We start from the raw sequence: 25,815 nt of genomic DNA, 5'->3' as shown, positions 1-25,815 counted from the left end.
TCAAGAAATGCTATTGGGTCCCAACTAACAGCAGAGTGGTAGGAACCAATGATTATTTTCAGTAAGGCTTTTGATAAGGTTCCACATATCCTTGTTGACAAGTTGGTAAAATGTGGTTTAGATCCTGTTACCGTCAGGTGGATCTGTAACTGGTTGACAGATTGCACCCCAAGAATGCTTGTGAATGGTTTCTCATCTTCTTGGAGAGGAGTGAAAAGTGGAGTGTCTCAAGGATCTGTCCTGGGGCAGTTTTGTTCAACATCTATGATTCTATGGACTGTGGTGCTGAAGAAGGGGGTGATTTTACTCTTCCCTCTCATGTCATTTATCTGATTTTTTAAAAAATACTGTTAGGCATAGTAGGGAAGAGAGCAAGGTATCCTCTTTTCCTCTACTTGTACTTAAACCAGCATTTTCGTTTGGTGGAATTGTCAAAGGTGAAGTGTTATGTCAAGTTCCTAGCTATTTTCTTTATCTGTTTGATGTAACCTGAGGAATGTCTGCCTAGTTTGCTTAGACTGCTAAGGAAACTAAAGTTAACTAGCTGCCTCCTGTGGGATGGGAAACTCCTTGGTACCAAGGTCACTGCTCCCCTCCCAGGATGTTTTGTAGAATGCTTGGTAGTGAGTGTGTGTGTGTGATTTGTAGCCACTGAGTTTGAACTGTCTTCACACCCTAAATTTAGGCACGCTTGTAACGACCCCTGCAAGAGTATATAATCAAGACCTGTTGTGCTTTCTGCCGGTTTCAACACTGACTGAGCGAGTCGGTGTCAATGTATCCTGGCTTTCAATAAACACTTATCCAGAGATCATTTTGTAGAAAAATAGGTGGTGGAGCTCATCCAGGGATTGTTATGCAGCTGCACATACTATTCAGTGGACAAGGAGGTGGAACTCTCAGAAGGAGGAGGTGTAATGTAATGTAATGTAAAATTTTATTTATATCCCGCCCTCCCCCGCCGAAGCAGGCTCAGGGCGGCTACTGAGTTCAGGTGGAACTCCTGAATCTGAGGCCTGCACTTATCCAAACACATGGAGAGTCATCATTATTGAATTGGGAACTTGACATAATCCTTCCCCACCCCCTCCCCAGCACCATTCCCAATCTATATCAGTTGCGTTTTTAGGGCAAAGTAAAACACATTGCATTCCAGTTAATGAATTTCATGATCACATGTAGTTTGCCTACTTAGTGTGTTAGAGCAAGAGACTAAACTGCTACTAGCAGTGCAGATTTATTTTCTTTTAAGTGCCAAACACTGTTACCATTGAGGAAGTAATTTGTGTTCTAGTGAATTAATTACTCTCTTCTTTAAAACAGAAAGCACTGATTTGTAAGTGGTCTGAAGTTCAGTACCAAGATACTATTTCCTTATTTATGTATACCATACCTTTCTCTCCAACAGGAACCTAAGGAGTTTTCCAGCATCTTATGCCCCTCCTTCTGTATCCTCATAGCAACAACCCTGTGAAATAGTTTAGACTGTAAGAGAGTGACTGGCCCAAAGTCATACTTGGGTCTCATGGATCCAAGACAGGCATTCTAACCATTACATCACACTGTCTCTGCACATAAATCTTTCTGTAGAAATATCATCTGTTATTGTGAAAATATATAGCTTATACCTTTTAGCATGCTAGTTGGGCAAGAAACCTCTTACATAACATTATTCAAATTTTTAAAAGTTTGTGTACATTTCTCTAGACCTTGCTTTGGAGGTAAAGAATCACGTTGTTGGAGCCAAACTTTCTGTTGAAAGAACTGCAGTGGATTTTGAAGGGGAAACAGTTTTTGATGAGTTGGAGGAAAAACAAACTCAAGAAAACACTAAAAATATTGAAGACAAAACAGATGAATGTGTGTAAGTAATCTTAAATTATAAAGCAGCTGTGGTGTATATATGTAAACAGACTTTGGGAGGGAGGTATTAGACATTCTAAAAACAAATGTAGCATTTAACAATGTTTATACCTATGTCTACTGTTTCTAATGTGGTGGTGACCTTCTAGTGTGATATTATAAAATAATGTCACTATGGAGAATCTTGACAGTTCTGTTCTCTAATGTGATTTAAAAAAAAACACACTACAGAATAGGTTCAAAATACAGTTTCTTACAGAATCTTTAGCTTGAAGTTTTCACAGCTGGCATCATGATAATCTTTAATTAAAACTTTTGTGCTTTTAGGCCATGTTCATTGATAAAAACTTATCTTAATAGGACAGAGAAACGTTTAGTGAGGTAAGTTTTTATCAATGTACACAGACTTAAAGCCAAAAAACATTAATTAAAGATTGCCTTACAGAAACCTTAGTTGTGATTTTCCAGAGATACCTGAATGCAAGAAATGTATGTGTGAAGACTTAAAAAAACCATTTTTACCCAGTCTGCATCCTTGGTGGACACTAGGGAACCTTATAAAATCCCTGGGTTTGCTTTTCCAAGGATTCCTGAATAGCAAGACCTTGAAAATATGATCCTCATTTAAAAAAAAATCTTTCAGAGACTATAGTCCAGAAGTGTCATACTCATTTGTTTCGAGGGCTGGATCTGCCATAAATGAGACCCCGTTGGGCTGGGCCATGTGTGTACCCATTTAAGATTAGGCAGCAGAGATATAAACTTTTTAAAGGACACAGACAAACACACAACTGCATTTAAAAAAAACAACTTAAAATAAAACATGTTTAAAACATTAGCAGTTGTTGGTCTTAAAGGTGCTTTCTTTTTTATTTCTCCCATGGGATCCAAGGAACTGGGCTAAGGAAGCTCTGGCTCTTTCCCTCCCTCCCCAGGGGACCAGGAGGGGAAGGAGACTCAACCAATGGCGAAATTAAGGTTTTGCTTTGTAGCTCCTGTGCAACTGAACAAGCATTGCAAAGCAAGCTGAGATGCAGAAGGAAGCAAGAGAGAGGGAGAAGGAAGCAAATAAGAGCCAGTTGCTCGGAGGCCTGATAGGAGCCCTCCGAGGACCTGATTTGGCCCCTGGGCCACATGTTTGACATCCCTGCTATGGTCTGTAGAGGCACTGAAGGAAAAACCAAACACCTTATATATAACCTTTAAAATTAATAACATATAGACTAGAATTTTATTCATTGGCTGAACAGAAGAAAAGGGGAGTGATTTTTTTTATATTAAACAAGAATTGGAGCCAAAATTAGTGTTTAAAGATAAAGATGGAAGATTTGTAGCAGTAGAAATAATACTAAATGCAAAAAAAAGTTGTTATTGGGACTGTATGCACCTAATGGTGCAAAGGATGCTTTTTTAAAAGACATTATACAACAATTTGATGAACTGACCTATGACCAAGTTTTGACAATGGGGGACTTTAATGGAACAATTAAGAATACACTGGATAGGTCTGGGGAAAAAAAAATAATAATAAAGAAGGAAAATTGCCAAAGTCTTTTTTTTGAATTGGTCAATCAAGAAAATTTGGAGGATATATGGAGGAAATTTAACTCTGAAGTGTGGGACTACACCTTTTTTTCAGCAAGACATAAAACTTTTTCCAGAATTGACATGTTGTGGGGCACTAAAGATTTAGGTCTTATAACAAGGAAAATAGAGATTTTACCTAAAATTGGGGCTGACCATAACCCAATAATGTGGATTACAAAATTGTCTAAGAAATTGAGAAGATGGAGATTGAATGAAGATTTACTACAGAATAAAGAAATAGTGACATACCTAGAAAATGAAACTAAAGCTTTCTTTCAAATGAATGACGAGGATATAGAATTTCAGACGGTCTGGGATGCCTATAAAGCAGTAATGAGAGGAATATTGATTACTTTGAATAATAAAATAAGAGAGCAAAAGAAAAACAGTTATTGGACATTCAAAATGAAATAAAGAAAAAAGAAGGAGAGTTGAGAAAAAGGCCAGGGAAAAAGAAAATTATAAGGGAAATTACAATACTACAAATGCAAATGAGACATTTGTTAAATAAAGAATTGGAATGGAATTTGAAAAGATTGCAGCAGAAATCTTTTGAGGGAGCAAATAATCCTGGAAAATATTTGGCTTGGGAACTGAAGAAAAAGAGAGAAAATAAAATTATTAATAAAATTGTGGTAGATGGAAGAGAGGTGGTTAGCCAAGAGGGAATAAAAAGAGAATTTTTAAGTATTATGACAAGTTGTTTAAAGGTGTTAAAATAAAGAAAGAAAAGATGGATGAGTATTTACAAAAGATAAAAACAGAACCCTTAACAGAAAATATGTGAAAAGTTTTGAATGATCCAATTGAAAAAATAGAAATTGAAGCAGCAATTAATGCAATGAAAAATGCAAAGGCACCTGGGCCAGATGGATATACAGCTAAATATTTTAAAACCTTTAAAGAGGAGTTAATACTGAAATTACAGAAGTTGATGAACATGATAAAAATAAAAGGGAAAATACCAAACACATGGAAGGAAGCTGTTATTTCGTTGATTCCAAAGGAAGATAGAGATGTCACAAATGTAAAAAATTACAGACCAATTTCACTATTAAATAATGATTATAAAATATATACAAGAATCTTGGCAGAATGGCTTAAACAACATTTGATAAACTTTATAAAGGAAGATCAAGCGAGGTTTCTTCCCAAAAGGCAAATAAGAGAAAATATTAGAACTGTTGTAAATATTGTAGAATATTATGGAAGACATCCAGAAAAGGAAGTAGCATTATTCTTTGCAGATGCAGAGAAAGCATTTGACAATTTAAACTGGGACTTTATGTTTGTAGTAATGGAGAAAATGGAGCTAGGAGAAAGCTTTATGATAAAAGCAATATATACTGAACAACATGCAAGGCTATGTATAAACGCAGATCTCACAGAAGATATGATAATTAGCAAAGGTACAAGACAAGGCTGTCTGCTTTCCCCATTGTTGTTTATAATGACTCTTGAAATATTACTGATGCAGATTCAAGAAGATAAAGAAATAGGATTAAAAATAAAAGGATTTACTTTGCAGATGATATAATGTTTATAAATGAAAATCCCATACAAGTTACACCTTTGTTGTTAGCTAAAATACAAGAATATGGGGAGTTAGCGGGACTTTGTATTAACCAAGAAAAATCAAAAATTTTATGTAAAAATATGCAAAGAAACAAGCAACAGACCTTGCAGAGACTGACGGCCTGTGAAGTTACCTCCAAGGTAAAATATTTGGTTGTGGAGATAACAATGAAGAATATTGATTTGTTTAAAAATAACTATGAGAAGCTATGGCGTAAAATGGATGAAGATATGTTAAAATGGAATAAACTTAATTTGTCATTGCTGGGTAGAATAGCTGAAATAAAAATGAATATTCTACCAAGAATAATGTATTTGTTTCAAACTATTCCTATTGTGAAAGATAGTAAACAATTTGATAAATGGCGAAGAAAAATTTCAGAATTTGTGTGGGCTGGGAGAAACCAAGGATTAAAATGAAAATTTTGACAGATTCAAAAGAGAGAGGTGGATTTCAATTACCGAACTTAAAATTATATCAGGAAGCAGTTTGTTTAGTGTGGATAAAAGAATGGATAATGCTGTTAAACAAAAAACTCTTAGCGCTGGAAGCTCACAGAAATAAATTTGGCTGGCACGCGTATATGTATTATGGAAAAAAGAAGATGGATGTTTTTTTTTCTCTCACCATTATTCAAGAAATAATTTGCTAAATACATGGATGAAATATAAGAAATATGGAGATGAGAGAAAACCGTTATGGATAGTGCCAGCTGAAGTAATAAAGATAACGGCTGAGATAGGTGAAGAAAAGTGGTTGTCATATAATCAATTATTAAAAATACAAAGTGGCAAAATAGAACTGAAAACTGCTGAAGAGTTGAATAATAAATATGATTGGTTCCAAATGCAACAAATAAAGAGTTCGGTGGATAATGATATCAAAACTGAAGGAATAAGAAAAGAACAAACAGAAATGGAAAAAGTTCTGTTGGAGATAATGAAAAGTTAATTTCAAAAGTATAAAATTACTTTTAAAATGGTCTACGGAGGATGAAGTAGTGAGATCTCAAATGATTAAATGGGCAATTAATGTAAATAAAGAAATACAGATGGAAACTTGAGAATACTTGTGAAAGAATTCTATGAAGCTTTCGATGTGTCATAGTATTAAAGAGAACTGTTTCAAAATGATGTATAGATGGTATATGACTCCTAAAAAATTGGCAAAGATGAACAACAAGATGCCAGATAGATGCTGGAAATGTAAAAAACATGAAGGTTCTTTCTACCATATGTGGTGGACTTGTGAAAGAGCAAAAAAGTATTGGCAGATGATTCAACAGGAAATCTCTAAGATCTTGGGATATGAATTTAAGAAAGTTGCAGAGACTTTTCTGTTGGGATTACAAATGGAAAAAATTTCCGAAAGAAGATAGAACTATAATTTGGTACTTGCTTTCACCTGCTAGGACATTATATGTGCAGTTGTGGAAGCAAGAAAAAATACTAGAGAAATGGGATTGGATGATAAAAGTTATGACATGGAATGAAATGGACAAATTAAGAATTTTAAGAGATTATGATTTAGAAGTTTTTAAGATGGAGTGGAAAATGTTCAGAAGATATGTAGAAAAAGAGTGGAAAATAAAAGGACATTGGACAATTTTTGATAATGATTAAGTTTTAGAAAAAAGAAGAATATTAATTTTTGGTTTTTTTAGTTAAGGGTACCTTTAAATATTAGTATTTTAAGTAAATAACACTGGCGGGGGTCAAGTAACGGGGGGAAGGGTGGGTAGAAAGTAATATATGGGATAGATAAAAGAAGTTATTAATGATGCAAGAAATATAATTTGTTACCATATGTTACCAAATAAAATTGTTTTATACATAAAATTAATAACATATATATGGAAGAAATTTAGGTTATGAAGCATGTTGCTTGAAGATGATGTGATGGAGCTGCCAGTGCTTATAGATAGCACAAAAGTCTGCAAAACCAGACTGGGGGGTGGGGAAACCCAAATGTACATATTTCTATGACATCTCTATCATACTGCCCCAAAGATAATCCAGGTGGGCAGCCGTGTTGGTCTGAAGCAATAGAACAAAGTTCTGAATAAAACTTTTTTGGTCTTAAAGGTGCTTCTGGACTCCAACTTTGTTATACTGCCCCAAAGTATCATTTCATTTTATTTGATTTATATCCCGCCCTACCCCACTGAGGCGGGCTCAGGGCGGCTCACAACACAGAGAACTCTATGTAAAGAACTCTTTGATCACTTTAATAAAAACAAATTGCATTTACTCATTCAGGCAATAGATGGCACTGTTGTTTTCTGAAATGTTGAAAATCTATAGGTATTAGTAATAATCATATAGAACCAGATCCTAGTCATTATTGCAGTTAGCTGGGGCTGCAGTACAACCAGGTCAGTGCAATGCATATCAGTGGTAAATTGTTCATTTTCAGTGCTGGTAATATACATTGTATATTGTCTTTGTATGTACTGTCTTACATATAAAAAGCAAAGTTAATACTTCAGAGAAGGTATCCAAAAGCTGTAGGAACAGTTCTGCAATTCGGTATTCAAGTATCCATGTAATCACTGGATTAAGCAATTGTCTCTATCTCCAATTTAAAGAGCTGGTATCCTCAAAAAAGTAGAGTTTTGTAACAATACTATGGTGGTGGGCAATGTAAACATTTTTTTGTGTTTTATTTCTGTGTTTTAATGTGGGGTTTTATATATGTTGCTGTGGGTTAAAACATAGGCCTCTAGAATAAGAAAGGGGAGATGAATGGGTGATTGAAGTGTGCTGTACCCTAGGGGGAAGAGTTGATTGGGTTGTTTATGGTAAATATGTTCAGTGTGTGAGGGGAAAGGAGTAGAGTGAGTGAAGAGTGTAGAATGTGAGAGAAATATGTTTTCTTTGTGGAAGTTATTGGGCTAAGTGGCAAGTGAGAAAATAAACCTTTGCAGATAGGTCTCTTAAGGAACTTTTGAAAAAGAAGAAATGTACTTATCTAAAACAATTATGCTTATAACTTTTACTGAAATTGTTACATTCATCAATGTACTCAGGATGCAACAAGTCATTAAAATGAATAGATCTTTAGTTTCTGGAGTCAAAGGTCAGAGGGAGAGAAAAGAGGCTGTCAAGAGTGATAGGGCCCTATTGGATCAGAACAGTAATTTGTCTAATCCAGCATTGCCTTTGATTGGCAAGCTAATAATCAGGGCACAGAGGTCCCTGATGTTGCTTCTAGCACTACTCTTCAGAGATTTTCTACCTCCAGGTATGGAGGTTCCTTTTAGTCATCATGACTAGTAGCCAGTTATGTACCTCTCCACCATGCATTTGTTGAAGATGGCCTTTAAAGCCATCTATACCCAACACATCATCTTCACTGTGTCCACTGGCAGTGGATTCCACAATTAATTGCTCATTGAATAAAGAAGTTTCTCCACCTTGAATTTATTGTCCATCAGCTTCATTCGGTGCCCCTGAGTTTTATTAGGGTGAAGGCAGAAGTTCTCTCTTTCTGCTTTCTCTACTGCATCCATAGTTTTATAATTTCCATCAGGTTCCCCTTTTTTCTAAACTGAAATATTTTCATCGAGCTATCTACGTCAACCCTCCAATTTATCTTTTCCTCTGTTTCTGCCTGTTTTGGACCTTAACATTATGATTTTTGTTCCGTAAAACAACCAACATATAAGAAGCATTACCATTAGGAATGTACATGAACCGGCTCACAAACTAAAGTTTGTGACAAGTTTTGGCCAGTTTGTGATTCAAAAAGTCAAGTTTATGGCAGTCAACCAGCACAAACTTTCCATGAACTTTCAAGCTGTTCATGGAGGCTCATGCCAGTTTGTGAGTGGAGACATTTCCAAACTGTCTCTGGTTTAATCAAAATGTTTACATAACTTCAAAGCAACAACACGGAGGGCATGTAGAGCAGCATCTAGGGGAGGTCTCCAACAGCTTTGATGTCTCTAGTTTGCACAGAATCAATTGTATACACTCCTGAACCTGCCCTTGTAAAAAAAAAAAAAAACTCAGCGTATTTGTGAGCAACTTTTACTTATTCTTTTTCCCAGAAAGGCATCACTATAAAGTTTCATACACTGTTTATCACAATAAATTGTTGTCCTAGCAGAAGTAATCTTCTCTGTATTCCCATATAGTCCAGTCAATATATAGTGCACATATGTTGGCTCATACTCATCTCACTTAATCCCAAAGTCATACTTCTGGTGGAAGTATTCAGGAAACATTGATGATGGTTAATTTAGACTGAAGTCCTGTGCAATAGCAATTTGATTGTCAGTGCAGTGCCTATATGCAGAACTTAAGCCATTGCTGTTTATTCAGACAATACTCCCACTGAGACAAGGAGGGGGGGAGCCCCTCTTTGTTTTAGTTTTTCACATCTTTATGAAAATCAGTTTTAATTGATTATTGAGGTGTTCTTGTGAAATTTAAATTGTGAAATTTAAATTAAAGCAAAATTTAAATGAGCCCTGGTGTTCTAAGATTCATACTGAGTTTAACATCTTTTCAGGAATTCTCATGCAAAGTCCCATCTGAAAGCTGATAAATATTGTACAGCGCCAAAATATAATTGGCAGCAAAATTCCTGTGCTTTTGAGGAGGACAGCAGCTTCCAGAAGGAGAAAGATGAACAGTTCTTTGAAAGTGCTGAATTATATAAATACAGGTCAGATATGTATATTTTCTGCATGGTAAAATCGTCTTCCTTCTTTTGCATCAATAACATAACTGTTACTGGATTTGTATAACTGCACGATCTTCAATTACATAATTGCTACTGGATTTGTATAACTAAACAGTCTATAAAAAGGAAAATGGGGGGTTAAACAAGGAGCAATCAAGGATGATGAATCTGATACAGATTTCTGTGTATGTGAACTTATTAAATATACACTGTCATTATATTATATTATAGCCAGTTTCCTTAGGGTGACAGTGCTAATAACATCAGGGATGTATTGTAAACCTAGTAAGCCAGTTGTGCACTGATTATATGCTATAACATTCTAATGGAAATAAGTTTTGGGAATGGCCAAATTAAATCTTCTTAATATAGAACTAAGGATGCTTGAGCACCACGTGGTTCTCATCATCTTCTGCTCACCAACTGCAAACAGTTTTTTTATCAAGCAGTTCAGTTGTGTGTAAGCATCTTGAGTCTGTTCAGCACATTACTTTCCACACATTCAAGCAGTACAATCAGCAGGATTTTAATCATACACAGGGCGTTTTCGCACTGACCTTCAAGTGGCGCGACCACCCTCTTCACACCGGAGGATCTGCCCGGATTTCGCACAAGAAGCGCCAGCGCACCCAAAAGAGCCGGCTACTTCCATCGCGAAACCCGCTCAAACGTTTTCCTGCTTCTTGGCAGTTTCCGTTTGAGCGGGTTTCGTGACGGAAGTAGCCGGCTCTTTTGGGTGCGCCGGTGCTTCTTGTGCGAAATCCGGGCAGATCCTCCGGTGTGAAGAGGGTGGTCGCGCTACTTGAAGGTCAGTGCGAAAACGCCCACAGTTTCATACAGCACAATGACAAGGGAGGAGGATCTGAGGATTAGCTCAAGAGTACTTGTGGTTGTTGAAAACAGTGTGATCACTTACTGAACATGTTCCCTGTGAAGATCTTGTCATTCCTAGTTAGAACTAAACCTATATCTGGATATGTTAGGCGCCCACTAGAATGGGTAAATGTCATTTTAAAGTCTAGTACATTTGGTGTACTTTTTTGGGCAAGAGTTATAGCCGGCACCATTATGCAATAACGCACCCTGAGTCCCATTCCTCATCCAACTATCATGATTCCACTAAGTATTAAAAATAATCTCTGTAACAAGAAGGAATGGTAGAGGACATACATATCACTTTCTTCCTTAGTAGTGGGAGACACTTGCAACTTGGTTATTTTAAGTCCTCAGCCTCTAGTTCCAGGCAACCTTTTAACAATCTTCCAAAAGTCCACTTCTATCTGAGCTCTGAAAACCGCACAAGTATTTTCCAGGAACACTGAAGGAACTATATTTGAGTTTGGAAGAGAAGACATTTCAGAGAATATAGCATAGTGGAAAGGAGAAAAGAGGTAGTTCAGGAGGATAAAGAAAGAATTGGCATGCATATTCTTTAATTGACTAGCAGGAACAGTAAAAAATGTTATCATAAGAAACATGTTTTTAGAGGCACTAATTTTACATTTTGTATAATAATATTTGGGGGGATAATTTTATTATTCTCTTGGCAACTCACTATCATTTGTACTTTTGCTGTGTTCACTCTCTGTTATTATTTGTTCTAGCAACACTACTTAAAAATCAAGACAGGCCTTGACTTGCTGGGTAGCATTCAAGTTTGTCTTCCTTTTAGCCCCCCACCCTCAAAAAGAAGATATCAAGACTTGATTAAACTAAGGCTTTATGAACTATTTGAAAGGCTAAACTGCAATGGGTAAACTAATTTATCCGATTAGTGTGAACACCCTTAGAAGCTACCTAACAGGTTTGTCGGCATTTGTGAAATCCTACCCTGGCTTCAAGCCCACTGCATTACATAGCTGATCTTCATTTGTCCTTGCCTGCAACCAAAACTGCATGAAGAGATTTTGCCTATCAAGACAATTCTCTCTCAATAGTCAGTATGAAGGTTCATGTGTTAATCAACAGCACTAAGAGAGTTCCCTCCCCATGCACTTGGATTTGACAGCCTGAAGTGTCCTAAGGTACCTCCATGTGCTTACCAATCTAATTTACATAGCAACAAGTCTGCATTAAACATATTACATTTATTAGGGCATTACCAGTCTGCGTTGACCAGGCCTATTTAAATTTAGATTCTAAACTGCCTCCCACCATACAGTATGAAACAAGTTTTTAAAAGGACTGACTCAGGGCCATTTTGAGAGACAGCCAAGGAATTCATGCTTGACCTAGAAGCAACCACTAATTCCACACTATACATAAAGGGAGGGATAATGGGGGCACCTCTTCCAGCAAAAAGCTGGGAAGGTGAGAAACTGCTGGCTTTTAATAGCCAACTACAAGTGCCTTCCAACTGACTGAGTAGCATGCTATCCTGCCCACCTTGGTAGCCTGTTCCCTTTTAAAAGAGAGTGGGCACCAAAACAGCTCCTACAAGTATTGGAACCAACCATTTCCCAGTTTCAAGCAGGGGTAATACTGCCCAAGTAAAAGTAGTATTTAATATTCTGCGCTGTACACAAATTTCTCTTTTAAGACTCCAATGGATTTAGCAGTGTGTAATTCTGTTTAGAATTGCACTGGTTTTCAGTAAACTCCTTTGTGCTCTTCACTGGGTCCTTTCTATAGTTTCAGTTGACCTTTGCTTCAGGTGATTGTATAATTAAGTGCTGTCAAGTCACTACCAACTTGTGGCAACCCTTCATGAAGTTTTCAGGACATGAGTAGAGGTATTTGTCATTGCCTTACTCTGCATAGGAACCTGGTCTGCCTTGTGGACTCATATCCAAGTAGTAACCATGACCAACCTCGCTTAGCTTCCAAGTTTATTCAAGATTAGACTATTCTGGGTTATTCAGGCTGCTCACAAGTCTTCCTTTCCTTTCCTTCCTTCCTTCCACTTTGAAATTGCAACTGACTTGCAGCAATCCCTTAGGGTTTTTCAACGCAAGAGATGTTCAAAAGTGGTTTGCCATTGTCTACTTCTATATATTGACCCTGGTATTTCTTGGTGATCTTCCATCTAAATAATGACCAGCGCCAACCCTACATAGCTTCTGGGATCTGATGAGATTGGGCTAGCCTGGGCTGTCCGGGTCCGGCCACAGGTTATTAGCAGTGAACAAAGATTCTACACACTTCACTTGTCTAGGTCTCTTTATCAATGGTTTTTGGCCACTGTGTGACACAAAGTGTTGGGCTAGATGGGCCATTGGCCTGATCCAACATGGCTTCTCTTATATTCATGTCTGTTACCATACAATATGATATCACAGGCTGTTTTTCTGACTAAATATATTTTCTTGATCTTAGGCATCAACATAAACTGACTAAAGAACTGCAGAAATTTGAATTTAAAAGTGGGAAAATTATCAGTTGTAGTTTTCCAAATCTTGTTTTGGGTATGAAGAATTCTGACCTCCATTCTGGTACTGAAGTGGTTTTGTTGGAAAAGAAATGTGAAGACATCAATCAATACTGGATATGGAGAGAGGACAGCAGGTATAAGTTCATTGTTAAAAATGTGTGGAATTCAACAAAGCTTTATTGGCCCTCAATAAGGTGGACTTTCTGTCAAGGTAGGTCAGGTTTCCATTTAGAAGAAGAAGAATTGCAGATTTATACCCCGCCCTTCTCTCTGAATTAGAGACTCAGAGCGACTTACAATCTCCTATATCTTCTCCCTCCACAACAGATACCCTGTGAGGTAGGTGGGGCTGAGAAGGCTCTCACAGCAGCTGCCCTTTCAAGGACAATATCTGCAAGAGCTATGCTAACCCAAGGCCATTCCAGCAGGTGCAAGTGGAGAAGTGGGGAATCAAACCCGGTTCTCCCAGATAAGAGGCTGCACACTTAACCACTACACCAAACTGGCTCTCCCTTAATTTGTTCTTGAAGTGCAGATATTGTATATTCTTCTCTTCTAGCTAGAATACTGCAGCTTTCTGTGTAATCCTCTCAAAAGAAAAAACATAGACAAAGGGATGAGAAAATGGCTGACATTACAAATTTTGCTTATGAAGGATTCTACATTGAAATTATAAACACACTGTGAGAAATACTTCTTTCTTCGTACCTCTTTATAGTAGAATTTATCCAAGCCTCCCTTTGGGGACACAATATAAGCTTCTCCAGATTCTCACTAAACTATTTCATGTGTGATTCAAAGAGAGATGCAAGCCTGCCAAATACTGCCATATCCCCTGTAGGTATGTGCTGCGGGCACTGCTCTATGTATGTATCACAACACCAGTATTACAACACCAGTGCCATTCAGTTAGCAAACCAGTGTCACATATCTATGATGTAATCTTATACTCTCAATCACCTTTTTGCTCCTAGAACATTTCATCTAATGACTGACCCCAATCTAGTGTTAGCAGTATCAATGCCCAACATTCTGAATGGCTATCCAAAATTTCCATTAAAAATGGAAGGATGTGCTGTTATCACTCAGGTAAGGGATGACTGTAATCTATATACACAGAGAAATTGCAGAATGATTACCTTTATGTATATACAAAGAAATGCCACCATTAACAATTGTATGACTTTTTTAAAAAAGTACTTGTATTCTAGAAGAAAATGGCATGTTGTTTCAGCCCTATGGAATCACTGTACCTGAAGAACTGCCTATTCCCTTATGAACTTATCAGACCACTACTTTGGGTCAGGTTCGTAGCACCCCATGGGGCCCACAGGGCCCAGCCTCCTTGTGGATTTTATGGCCCCCCTTCCCAAACCTTGGTTCCACCATCCCCCTCAGGACTCCTCACCTCAATAGACTCAGCACATGAAACAGGTAACGACACCAGCAAGCTCTCCCCTGAAGCACTCTGAGCAGAGTTGGGCGGCTGGGCAGGCAGATTTCGAAAGCTGGGTGGGTTGGTGGACAGCCCCTGCTCCCAGCAGCCCTTTGTTCGGCCATGAAGAGCTGGGGGCTCCATGTGCTCCCTTGTTTTCCACCGCCATGAGCCTGAACAGCAAGTTCTTCGGTGGGTGGGAAGAGAGGCTCCTAGATTGCACAGGCTGCACGGGCAGCTAGAGTCCTTTCAGGGTGGGGAGAGAGGAGGGGGGCCAGGACATGTCTCCCCCAGCCAGCATGAACAAGTCATGCATGTTCCCTGCTGCTCCCAGTTGGGGAAGGGCACAGGAAAGCAGGGAAATGGGAAGGGAGTGTAGAGATACAAATCAGCCTTCTTTTGAACTTTGGAATTGGAAGTTGATCACTGCAGGCTGAGCTCCAGGAAAGGTAGAAGGGGAATTGGAACTTACATGCAATTTAAATCACACTGGAGGGGGGAGGGAGAGGGGTGGCCCCCAGCCTCTCCAGCTTCTTGCTCTCACTCCATGGCCCCCCTCCTATGGCCCCCCTGTGGCCCTCTCCCCCTGTGACTCTTAGCTACAGGACTGCTTTGGGTACATCTGTTTTCTGAGATTGGGTGACTGGCAACCTAGAAGAGGGCCTTCTCTGCCATGGCATAAAAACTCTGGCACCCTCTCACCAGGGAGATCCATCCATGCCCTACTTGTTGACTTCTTCTGACACTTGGTGAAGACTCTTTTGTTTCATCTGGTGCTCCCTCAGTGATCCCTCCTTTATGCCCAATATTATACTTGTTGTTTTTATGTTTTTGTAGGTGTTTTAGTTCTAATTTAAATTATTGTAATGATGTGTTGTTCTTTTTGATTGGGTTTCAAATGTGATTTTATTATGTATATTTTAATTTGTTAGCCACCTTGGTGGCCCTTGTGAGGGAAGAAAGGCAGGATATACATTTTGTAAACAGAAACATAACTGGGAGAGAACAGGCTCCAGTTAAAGATGGGAGAGAACAGGCTCCAGTTAAAAATGTTGCTGAATTCCACTTCTTCCTTTGCTGTCAAGGATCCATTGCCTGACTCACTGCAAACAGAGAAACAGGTTTTAATTAAATTAAACTTTATGAACCAGCTCATGATAACATAGATTTGTACAACAGACATAATGTAAGCAAGGGCTACTATAGCAGTTTCTGTAGTGCCCTTAAATAATTCAACTAATATATATTGGATGATCATATCCAGAGAAAGAAGTGTCATCTTCAAAACTTTTCACCTTACATTCCAATCTTAAGAATTTTCTTTAGCTATGCCTATGGAAACTATGGGCTTCTATGAGCCAAGTTGTATCTTACTGTTTTTGACATCTTGTGCCTAGGAAGCAGTCAGTCACATGTCAGCTCCCTACTGGGAATTCATTTTCCAAGCACTCTGAGTCCTGATTCATACTGAAACAGTGGAGTGTGGAGAGATAGGCTACATTTGCTGTCCCCCAATAGGGAAAAATAGCTGCAGCTTTCCTCTCCACATTTCATGACCCTGACCAAACTGAGAACCATTATGGTTGGGAATTGAGTTACCAACAGGAAATTTGCAACTGATGTATGACAGTCTGATTCAAAATCAGGTTGGAGGACCCATTCAACATTTATTGGTAGTCTTAACATATCGTTATGCTGTAGATCCAAAGTTGTACATCACTTGCCACTGCCACTTCTACTGTCTGAAAATTCCAAGCTTATGGTTGCACCTGTGTTCATGATTCCCTTGACTACAGTAAGCATGATTTTTCACTTAGTGTACCTGCTCTCTGCAAATGCCAATGTTAAGCCTCTTGAGGCTGTGGTCTCAACCATTCTTGAAGGTCTAACAAATCTTGAATTTCACTCACTTTTTATTTACTCTCATTACTGGTTATCTAAATGATCTTCATTGTCCTTTTATTACTTTTCATTAGACCTTGTGTATTGTCCAGGAATGATGCTAGAGAAAAAAATGGGGGAAATAAGCCAGACCCACTAACATTGTAAAAAACAAAATAGGAGTCTGTGGCAATGGCTTGGCAGTGCTTATGAAAAGTATTCCAAAGGCAATTGTATATGCAACAATTGTATGTTCAATAATGAACAAAAAGAATGAAAGAAAAAATAGAACTAGCTTCTTGCCAGGTAAACCTGAATATTTAAAATAATCATTTTCAAAATATTAATGACTAGTTGAACAAAAAGGCAGCTACTGGAAATCTTAAAATAGGTTGGTGAATTTTTGTATTTTGGCAGAAATATAAAGGATGTATGAATGGTGCTGCCAATCAAAAGTGGAATTACATGGAAACAACAAAGGTTTTTAATGCCTTTTATAGCACAATATTGGACCAAGAAATCACAGCAGCAAATTTTGCTTCTATTTGTACATTCTGTGTGACTAGCACAGAGAAAATAGATCAACCTGTAAGTAATTTTGTTCTGTATAATCAAAATAAAAACCAAAATTAGGGAAGTGATGGCTACACTGATGTAACTATAAATCTCTTATACAGCTGAAATAGAAATATTGAACATTCTACTTCCTTCTATAAAATGTAGAACTGGGAAGCATAGTTGACAGGAAGGACAGGTGAAAAGTGAACTGCCCCAAAGTACTTGAAACACAAACACACTCTTAAATGTACTTTGTTTTGATTATTCTTCAAGCCATTTGAAACACAAGCCATTATAATGAATGGAATCTGTTCAGAGTAGTGCCCCAGTATGGTTACAGTTTCGGAGGGACATTTGGAAGATACTAATGTTAATAAACATCAATGCTTGGCATGCTCTAGCAGGACCCAGGTCCATGAGAAGATCAGGGTGGGCTCTCACGCCAAGTGATCTGGAGGTCCTAAAGGTGTCCACTACTAAGACAGAAACCAAAGTTAAATCTTAAAACATGCAAAAATAGGTACTCCAGGCACTCTGGATATCTGCCATGGACCAAGCAACTTGATCCAATATATTCTCAAGCCAAAATGAGCTTGAATATCTCTCATCATGCTGCCACATCCCACCACCTTGATTTCCTTATCTTTCTGCTAATACAGGTAGAAGTATTGTCTTCTTTAGACCAAGGGTACTGGGAATCATGAGGCCTATAGTGATGAGAGCAATGGTTTCTTGGGAGTGATATATCTTGATGCCAAACTAGACAACAGTGACCTGAATGTCATTCTCCTCAGAGTGGGAATCCTGAGCTAGGTCTCTCACTATACAGTGCTGGGGCTGGGTTCCTGTGCTGTTTACTTTAGATACTACAACTATGACATTAGAGCTGCTTTTCAGAGTCATCTCTTGGCATTGTTTGAAGCCTGAAACAATGTGGGATCAATTGTGTACATCTTTACAACCTTTTTACTGTCTCTGAACTCATCCAGGTGACAATTTCATGATAAGGAGTAGGGATGGGCATGAACCAGGAAAATGATGGTTTGTGGTTCGTGAGAAACCATGAACCATGGTTCATGAGCTGCCACAAACGTTTTAGTTTGCCAAACCAGTTTGGGGTCCATTAGGTTCATGACTGAATATACAAAAGTTGCTTCTGGGCACCCTTCTCCAATATCCAGGAGCCACTCCCCAACCTCTCCTTCACTGCCACTGTGAGCAAGCTCCCCTTTTGCCTTCTTCCCCCTGTAAAAACACCTTCCTGGGGTGCTAGAACCCCAATTCTTTCACTGCTCATGCCTCCTGGCCTTCCTCTTAACACCTCCAAGGGTTAGTCCACTAGCACAACCCCCACAACCACTATCAAATCTACTATACCTCCTTTTCCTGTTCGACAGCTTCCTTCCCCTGCATCAAACCCCACCTTCCTGGGGTGTTGGGGTCCAGATTGAGTAACCAAAAGATGCGTCTGGGCATCCTGTCCAATATCCAGGGGTCCACTTTCCAACTTTGCTTCACTACCTCTGCAATCAAGCCCCCCTTTTCATCTTCTCCCCCCACAAAATCACCTTTGTGAGGTACAGGAGACCCCATTCTTTCACTGCTTGCACTTCGTGGCCTTCCTCTACCACCTCCAAGGGTCAGCCAGCCAGAATGACCCCTATAACCACCATAAAATTCACAATACCCCTTTTTCTTGTTGACAGCTTCCTTCCCCTGAATCAAACCCTGTCCCCCTGTGAAAGCCACCACAGCTCTCACAAGTGAAATAGGAAGGCATTTAAATGCCTTCTGAGCTCACTGGAGAGACCTATCACTATTTTGAGTGCCAGCATGTTTGGCCCACAAACCCTAACCAAACAAACCAAGAACCAGGCCACTTTGATTGCCGAAATCACAACTTGTGGGCCATTCATGAACAACTTCATTGCCCTGAATCACTGTACACAATCCATTCAACTGACCTGGTTTGTCACAAAATTCGGTTTGTAATGCTGTTTGTGCCCATCTTTAATAAGGACTTGATCCCATCATAGTTGTAGGAAAGCCACAGGAAACTGAGTCCCATCTGGTTGCAGTAATATCTAAAGTGCACTTCATGCTCTTCAAATGTATACTATTGAGAAAATCAAGAGTAGTATTAAACTACTTAAAAATTATGGGAAGTATATTAAATAACACCAATGTATTATCTTTATTTTAAAATTGGTATTTACAGAATTTTGGAGAAATATGTTATTGGAATAACTTGTTCCTTCAATTGGGAAGTTTTTAAATCAAGCAATGGCTGAGAAATTTGAATACAGATAAAAATAATCTAGAAGTCGAGAATTCCAAGCCTCCTCTTCATTTTAAAGATTTTCAACCATTGTTCTTCACAGGGCTACTATTTTCTTTCACCAGATAAGAAGAAAAAAGTAATGATATGCTTGGCTTGTGCAAGGGCCAATAGTGGAAAGAAAGAATTGAGAAAGCTGTCCCCTGGTACTGTGTTCTTCTGTGCATCTGGTTCTGAGGAAGCAGATAGTTTTTCTATGCAGTCCTTTAAGTGTCTTAATGTTAAGAAGGTAAGCTTTATAAAATCCTGTCTTACCATAATGACTCATTTGATGACCTTCTCCTTTGAAGTGCTTTGAAATATTGGAAATCTGTACTCAAACCTGGAGATCAGAATTAAATTTACAATTTTACTGGATGGAGTAATGCTCTTCCTGTCAGTTAACAAGAGGTGTTATAATTTATTCATTTGGCCTTCAGTATGTCGCGATATCCTGAACATAAGGATATATTTTTAAGAACCTAAGAGCTCTGCTGGATCACACTGTGAGTAGTACTCCAACATCCTGTTTCTGAGAGCAGCAAAAACTGATGTTTCTGAGAAGTCTACAAGCAGTGCATGAAGTCTTGCCTGCTGTTTGTTCCCCTGGCAGACTTGAGGTTCCATTTCATTATGATGGCTATTCCTAAATCCATCCTCCATCAGTTTCTTCAGTCCCCTTTGAATAACTATTATCCTTAGAAGAACTAGTTTCCCAGCTCTAATATATCAAGTAAAAATTATTTCCTCAAAAATCTTATAGTAATTTTAAAATCCAGTAAAATGGAATATGGATGACAGTAGCTGTTATGAACACAAATACTGATAGCCAGCATCACAGATATTACATGTGCAGGTTTTAAAGTTTTATTGTAAAAAAACAAATGAGAACAGCAGAGGTTGGAGTTCAGTTGGTGTGCCTGTCAATTAACTGGTCAGATATTGACCATTGACTACCTGCTGCTTGAGGATACTATTACATATTCTATTAAGTCAAGAATGCTGCTCTAAAGGTGGCAGGAACCTTTTTTTTTATTATTTCATTGCATTTTCATTTTTAAGCGAAGGAAAGACTGGGGTACATCTGTTCCCGCTAGCTGTGCTGCAGTCAAAGCAAGCTGAGCTGCATCAGAAAACTTTTCCTATTGCCTCTTTGCAGTACTTGGAGGCATATTCCAACAGACTTTTCAAAACAGTTAGTTTTGATTAGCTTAACTGCTGTTTTAATTTCTTTTGAAACTGTAGGCTGACTTTAGTATTCCAACATAAAAGCCAAATTAAAGAACTGTTTTACAAGTTTCACATAGTTTTGAAAACACTTCTTAACATTGTTAAAAGATATCTAAGAATACTTTCCAGGGAGCAGGCCCTATTGAATAAAATGTGATTTATTTCTGATGACTTGCTCAAGCTTGCTCCCATAAATATTAGTTTTTTAAAGAAAGAGGTTAATGTCATTGTTTTATAATAACTAATCAGTTCTTGTAGTTAACATAAGGACAAAACCTTTTGATGATGAGAAGAGTCTTTATGGTTCTAAATAATTTGAATACTTTAAAAATAACTTGATAGTTAATAGTAATTGACTAGTGAATTGAAATAATCTCTTTTTAGCAATCCACCCTTAAATGGGAAAATAATTACACAGGATTTTTGGGGGGGATATTCACCAAAGTATAAATGACAGAATGGGGTCAAGGGACTCTTTTGACTCCGAGACAATTTCCCAGCAGGGCTTCCAATTGGCCATTTATTGTCTGCCAGGCTAGTAAAAATATTCATTCTAATTGCATATATTTTGCTAAATACGCCTATAAACATTCAATCATGCCCTCTTTAGTAGATCATCAATCTTCCCATTTGTAATTGTCCAGTTCATAGTAGCACATGTGAAGTATCTTGTAAAAAGTAACCTTTGAAACCACAATCTGCTTTTGAAAAATGCATTTAATATAATTTTAAAGCAAAACTGTGATTAATCTATTTTGTTATCTTCAAGACTAATTTGTCCACATTTGAAGCTGAAGCCACCTTGCATTATTTAGAAGAACTTCTGGAATCTTTGAGAACAGAAACCTCATCACAAACTCTCTCAGAAAAGATGTCTCTAGCTGTGAACCAGAAAGCAGTGAAAATAATTGCATACAGAAATGGAACTGGTTACCGAAATGGGCAGCTAATCATTGCTAGTACATTCCCTATGGTGAGTAACTATCATCCTAAGAGATAATCATAATGCAGTTGACAAGGACAATCAGCAGGTATCAATGACAGAGATAAAAACAACCAGAATCTCAAATCTGTATTCCCCCCATCATATGAAATTCTGACCTTGTTGCAAATAATCTGTGTTTCAGGTCAGACCCAAAGCCTGTGTAATAGTGTGCCGTGGATTTGTTTTGTATCGGGCATAAGTGAGGACAAGTAGCTTGTCATTCTGATGTAAGCAATTTGAAGAAAGAAGAGACAGGCCGTGGTCACACTCACCATTAAATCCATCCCTAACCCGTTGCTATTATACCCCGCAGCTTTTTTACAACGAATTTCCTGATCAGACATCCCTCCATCCTTTAGTTCTAAGCAGCATTGGTCCCATCGTTGGTTGATCAGAGGTCTCAACCGGACCTCATTTTTTGAGATGACATTCCGCACTCGCGCAAGCACAATACCGTGGAATATCATGCTTGGCTTTTTTTTTTAAAGGTGCCAGCAAAGGTGGGCGATCTGCCCCCCCCCCCCAATTTAAACACCTGGCCAGGGAGGGGAAGCCCAGGAGTTCTCTTTGCTGTCTCTCTGCCTGGCAGGGAGACAGCAAAGTTGGGTGATCTTCCTCCCCCCCATTTAAACACTCCACCGTGGAGAGACAGCAAAGGTGGGTCATCTTCCTCCCCCCCCCCATTTAAACGGGACAGGGTAAAAGCCAGAATGGGCCAGAACAGGCCGGAATGGGCAACAAACAATGTAGACTGTCACAAAAAATGAACACCCTGACAGGGTGTTTAAATGGAAGGGAGCACAGGAACTTTCTTTGCCGTCTGTCCACCTGGTGGGGAGACTACAAAGGTGGGTCATCTTCCTCCCCCTCCATTTAAACACCCACTAGGGGTGGGGAGCACAGGAGCTCTCTTTACCGTCTCTCTGCCTGGCGGGGAGAAGGCAAAGCTGGCCAATCTGCCTTTCCTCACATTTAAACACCCCACCTGGGTGTTTAAAGTGGGGGTGGGAAGACTGTCACAAAAAATGAACACCCCGACAGGGTGTTTAAATGGGAGGGGGGGTGGGAAGCCCGGGAACTGCCTTTGCCATCTCCCTTCGTGGCAGGGAGACAGCAAAGGTGGGCGATCTGCCTTCCCCCCCCCCCCCCCCATTTAGGAAAGGTCCCCTGTGCAAGCACCAGTCGTTTTTGACTCTTTTACGGGGTGGTTTGCCATTGCCTTCCCCGGTCATTACACTTCCCTCCAGCAAGCTAGGTACATATTTTACCGACCTCGGAAGATTGGAAGGCTGAGTCAACAATTGCTGCGCAATGATATCATTTGGAGTGGGCTCTCACAGGAAAGCAGATGTGCACTTGCGACGAGTCAGCTACAATAGATCTTTCAAACATAGAAAGTACGCGTGGGAGTTGTCGGAAGCATTCTTGGTCCAGATTTAATGTACTATCGAGTGATTCCATGGTTGACAAATATGACCCAAGGAAAGATGTGCCTCTTCTTCAGAAAATGAAAAGATTTAGTTTGCAGACTATGCAACTCTGGCCTCTAGCTACAACTTGTCACTTATTACCAAGGCACTACCTGGCCCTGTATGGGCATGGTGCTCAAGATGAATTCTAGTCAAAGACATTAAGGGAATTTGCATGTAATTCAATCAAGGTAAGTTCATTAGCAATCATGTTCAAATCAAATAGAAGTTCTCAGCAATGTTAATAGTTTTGCCTTGAAAATGTAGAACTGGTAAAATAGAACCAGAGGGATAGGACCTAGTTTTGGGACAGGTACTAGCCACCTTAGAGAGCCAGTTTGGTGTAGTGGTTAAGTGTGCGGACTCTTATCTGGGAGAACCGGGTTTGATTCCCCACTCCTCCACTTGCACCTGCTGGAATGGCCTTGGGTCAGCCATAGCTCTGGCAGAGGTTGTCCTTGAAAGGGCAGCTACTGTGAGAGCCCTCTCAGCCCCACCCACCTCACAGGGTGACTGTTGTGGGGGGAGAAGATACAGGAGATTGTAAGCCACTCTGAGTCTCTGATTCAGAGAGAAGGGCGGGGTAAAAATCTGCAAGTCTTCTTCTTCTTCTTCTTATTTAAAGAATTTTTTTTCGGTAATTTACTCTTAAAGCTAATTGCCAGTCTACTCAAGGATTTCACTTGCTCCCAACTGATTTTTATTTGCCCACTACTGTGTGACACCAAAGAAATCCTAAATATTTCCTAATAATTTAGAATTACTACTGTAGTGGAAGTATAATTAAACTGGTCTCTAATCTTCAGAAATTATCATTCTGCTATGCTTAAGGTCCCTAAACATTACAAAATTTGATCTGATAAATTACCTTTAGGGTTGGACACTTCTTGAGAGCCATGACCGATGACCAGCAATCCCGAAAGGTGAACTCAAATAAATTCCACTCAAAATTCATGCCACAGTCTTTAACACCATAAGACAAATGCAGCTCCTCTAGGTTACAGAGTGCTGGGACATGCATACTTAGATCAAAATGATCCATGGAAGGTTCATCCATTCCAGCATCACTTTCAGTATCAGAGACATCTTCTTCTTCTTCCTTCTTCTGATCTAGTTTCACTGGTGGCAGGAACTGGTCAATCTCCAGCTTCCTTACATACTCTTTGCAGAGTGGGATGATATCTAGGACTTGGTTGGGGCTAGTAGTGTCAGGAATATAAAATTTCAGGATGTTCTCCAGGTGTTGTTCAAAGGACATGCGCTTCCAGCTACCTCCATAACGGGACACATCACAGACAGTCCATCTCTCAATGCAGCACCGTTTCCAGTAACCTTCATCACTAACCAAGTTGGCTGTCACTGTGAGGGGCAGACTTGTGGAAAGCTTCTCCAGCACCTTCTTTTGATGCTCAGGAATGAGGCTGTTTAAAATGGGATTTTTTTTCAAAGTTGATTATATGCTGGATGCAGAGTTCTGTGAGCTGTGGAACTAGGGCTAGACTCCGCTCAGGATCTTCAGCAATAATCCGTCTCATTCACCTGCTGTTGGCTGCAGGGTTTATTATGACAGTGTGGATTGGGGGAGGAACTGCATTTGGTTCTCCAGCAACTGGCTCCTGCATTTTGGGATGCCAGTATTTCTTTTACCCTTAAGTGGAATGGAAGGAAAGTTCTGTACAGTATGGATCACCAACACTTCTATAGTTACTGTTCCTGGCAGTAGATCTGTTTGATGGGATACCTTTAGAATGAATACTATGTTTGAAAATATTTTCTTGCATACATGCGGCTTAGCTTCAGTGCTTAGCCCTTGTGCTGTAGTGGCAGCTGCTATCATAGCAATTTTTTTTTTAAAAAATCTGCACACAGCCAATCAGATTTCCAAAGGACAATCAGAAGACCTGATAGTGACAATGTACTATCAAAAAAGTCTGCGACTCAGTCGTGGCAGTTTGGGACATGAACGAGCCAACAACCATTGCCAGATGCTGATGTTTGAACAACCGCATAAAATCCAACATGCATCTGGCTTTCATCCATGCCCATCTCATCAGTTTATGTATGTCTGACCTCGGCCACACATTACCATATCAATGTGTGGCACTTGAAAGTGGACGGATGGTCCATTGGTGACATGCTGGTGAAGGAGATATAGGACCACCAAGTTGCCTGAGGGAAAAGGAAAGTATTATTTGGTTTCTGTGGTGATAGAAAGTGCCATCAAGTTGCAGCTGGCTTATGGTAACTCTGTAGGGCAGGGTTCCCTAACATGGTGCCTGTGGATGCCACAGCACCCGCCAACATCTTTTCTGTCAGCTGTCATTTGTTTTTAGAAAGTGGGTGGAGCCAGGTGGGGCTTTTGCCCAGCAGGGCTTCCAGTTGGCCATTGGAGATCTGATTGGGTATGCAGATCTTTAAACATTGCTTTAAACATTACACCCTCCCTGCATCACTGTGGGTGAATCAGTTCTGAAGACAGTCCAGCAGTTCAGCTACCTGGGGTGCATCATCTCCTCAGATGCCAAGATCGACAAGGAGATTGACAACAGGCTGGCAAAGGCAAACCGTACATTTGGCCGACTGCACAAAAGAGTGTGAAGCAACAAGCATCTGAAAAAAGGCACAAAGATCAATGTTTACAAAGTGGTTGTGATGACAACCCTCATCTACGGCTCCGAATCGTGGGTTTTATACCGTCATCACCTGCGACTCCTTGAGCGCTTTCATCAGCGCTGCCTTCGCACCATCCTCAACATCCACTGGAGTGACTTTGGGTGTTTTCGCACTCACGTTTTACTGGCGCCACGACCCTCCTGACGCCGGCGAATCTGCATGGATTTCGCACCAGAAGCGCC

At 39.4% G+C, this 25,815-nt stretch overlaps 1 protein-coding gene across 1 annotated transcript in view; it reads left to right on the top strand.

The window, feature by feature from the left end:
• The window catches only part of DCDC1 (doublecortin domain containing 1), a 777,962-nt gene that overhangs the window by 686,583 nt on the left and 65,564 nt on the right, over positions 1 to 25,815 (top strand). Inside the window, exons 22-28 of the mRNA XM_060262385.1 lie at positions 1,708 to 1,864; positions 9,542 to 9,697; positions 13,031 to 13,219; positions 14,060 to 14,174; positions 16,819 to 16,989; positions 19,341 to 19,526; positions 21,276 to 21,479. Of these exons, the coding sequence (XP_060118368.1) occupies positions 1,708 to 1,864; positions 9,542 to 9,697; positions 13,031 to 13,219; positions 14,060 to 14,174; positions 16,819 to 16,989; positions 19,341 to 19,526; positions 21,276 to 21,479 (1,178 nt within the window). The remainder of the gene's footprint in view (positions 1 to 1,707; positions 1,865 to 9,541; positions 9,698 to 13,030; positions 13,220 to 14,059; positions 14,175 to 16,818; positions 16,990 to 19,340; positions 19,527 to 21,275; positions 21,480 to 25,815) is intronic.

Source organism: Heteronotia binoei, chromosome 21, assembly GCF_032191835.1.
Source record: "Heteronotia binoei isolate CCM8104 ecotype False Entrance Well chromosome 21, APGP_CSIRO_Hbin_v1, whole genome shotgun sequence".
Classification (NCBI taxonomy): domain Eukaryota; kingdom Metazoa; phylum Chordata; class Lepidosauria; order Squamata; family Gekkonidae; genus Heteronotia; species Heteronotia binoei.
Note: the sequence above shows the minus strand (reverse complement) of the source record. Positions and strands in the feature narration are given on the sequence as shown.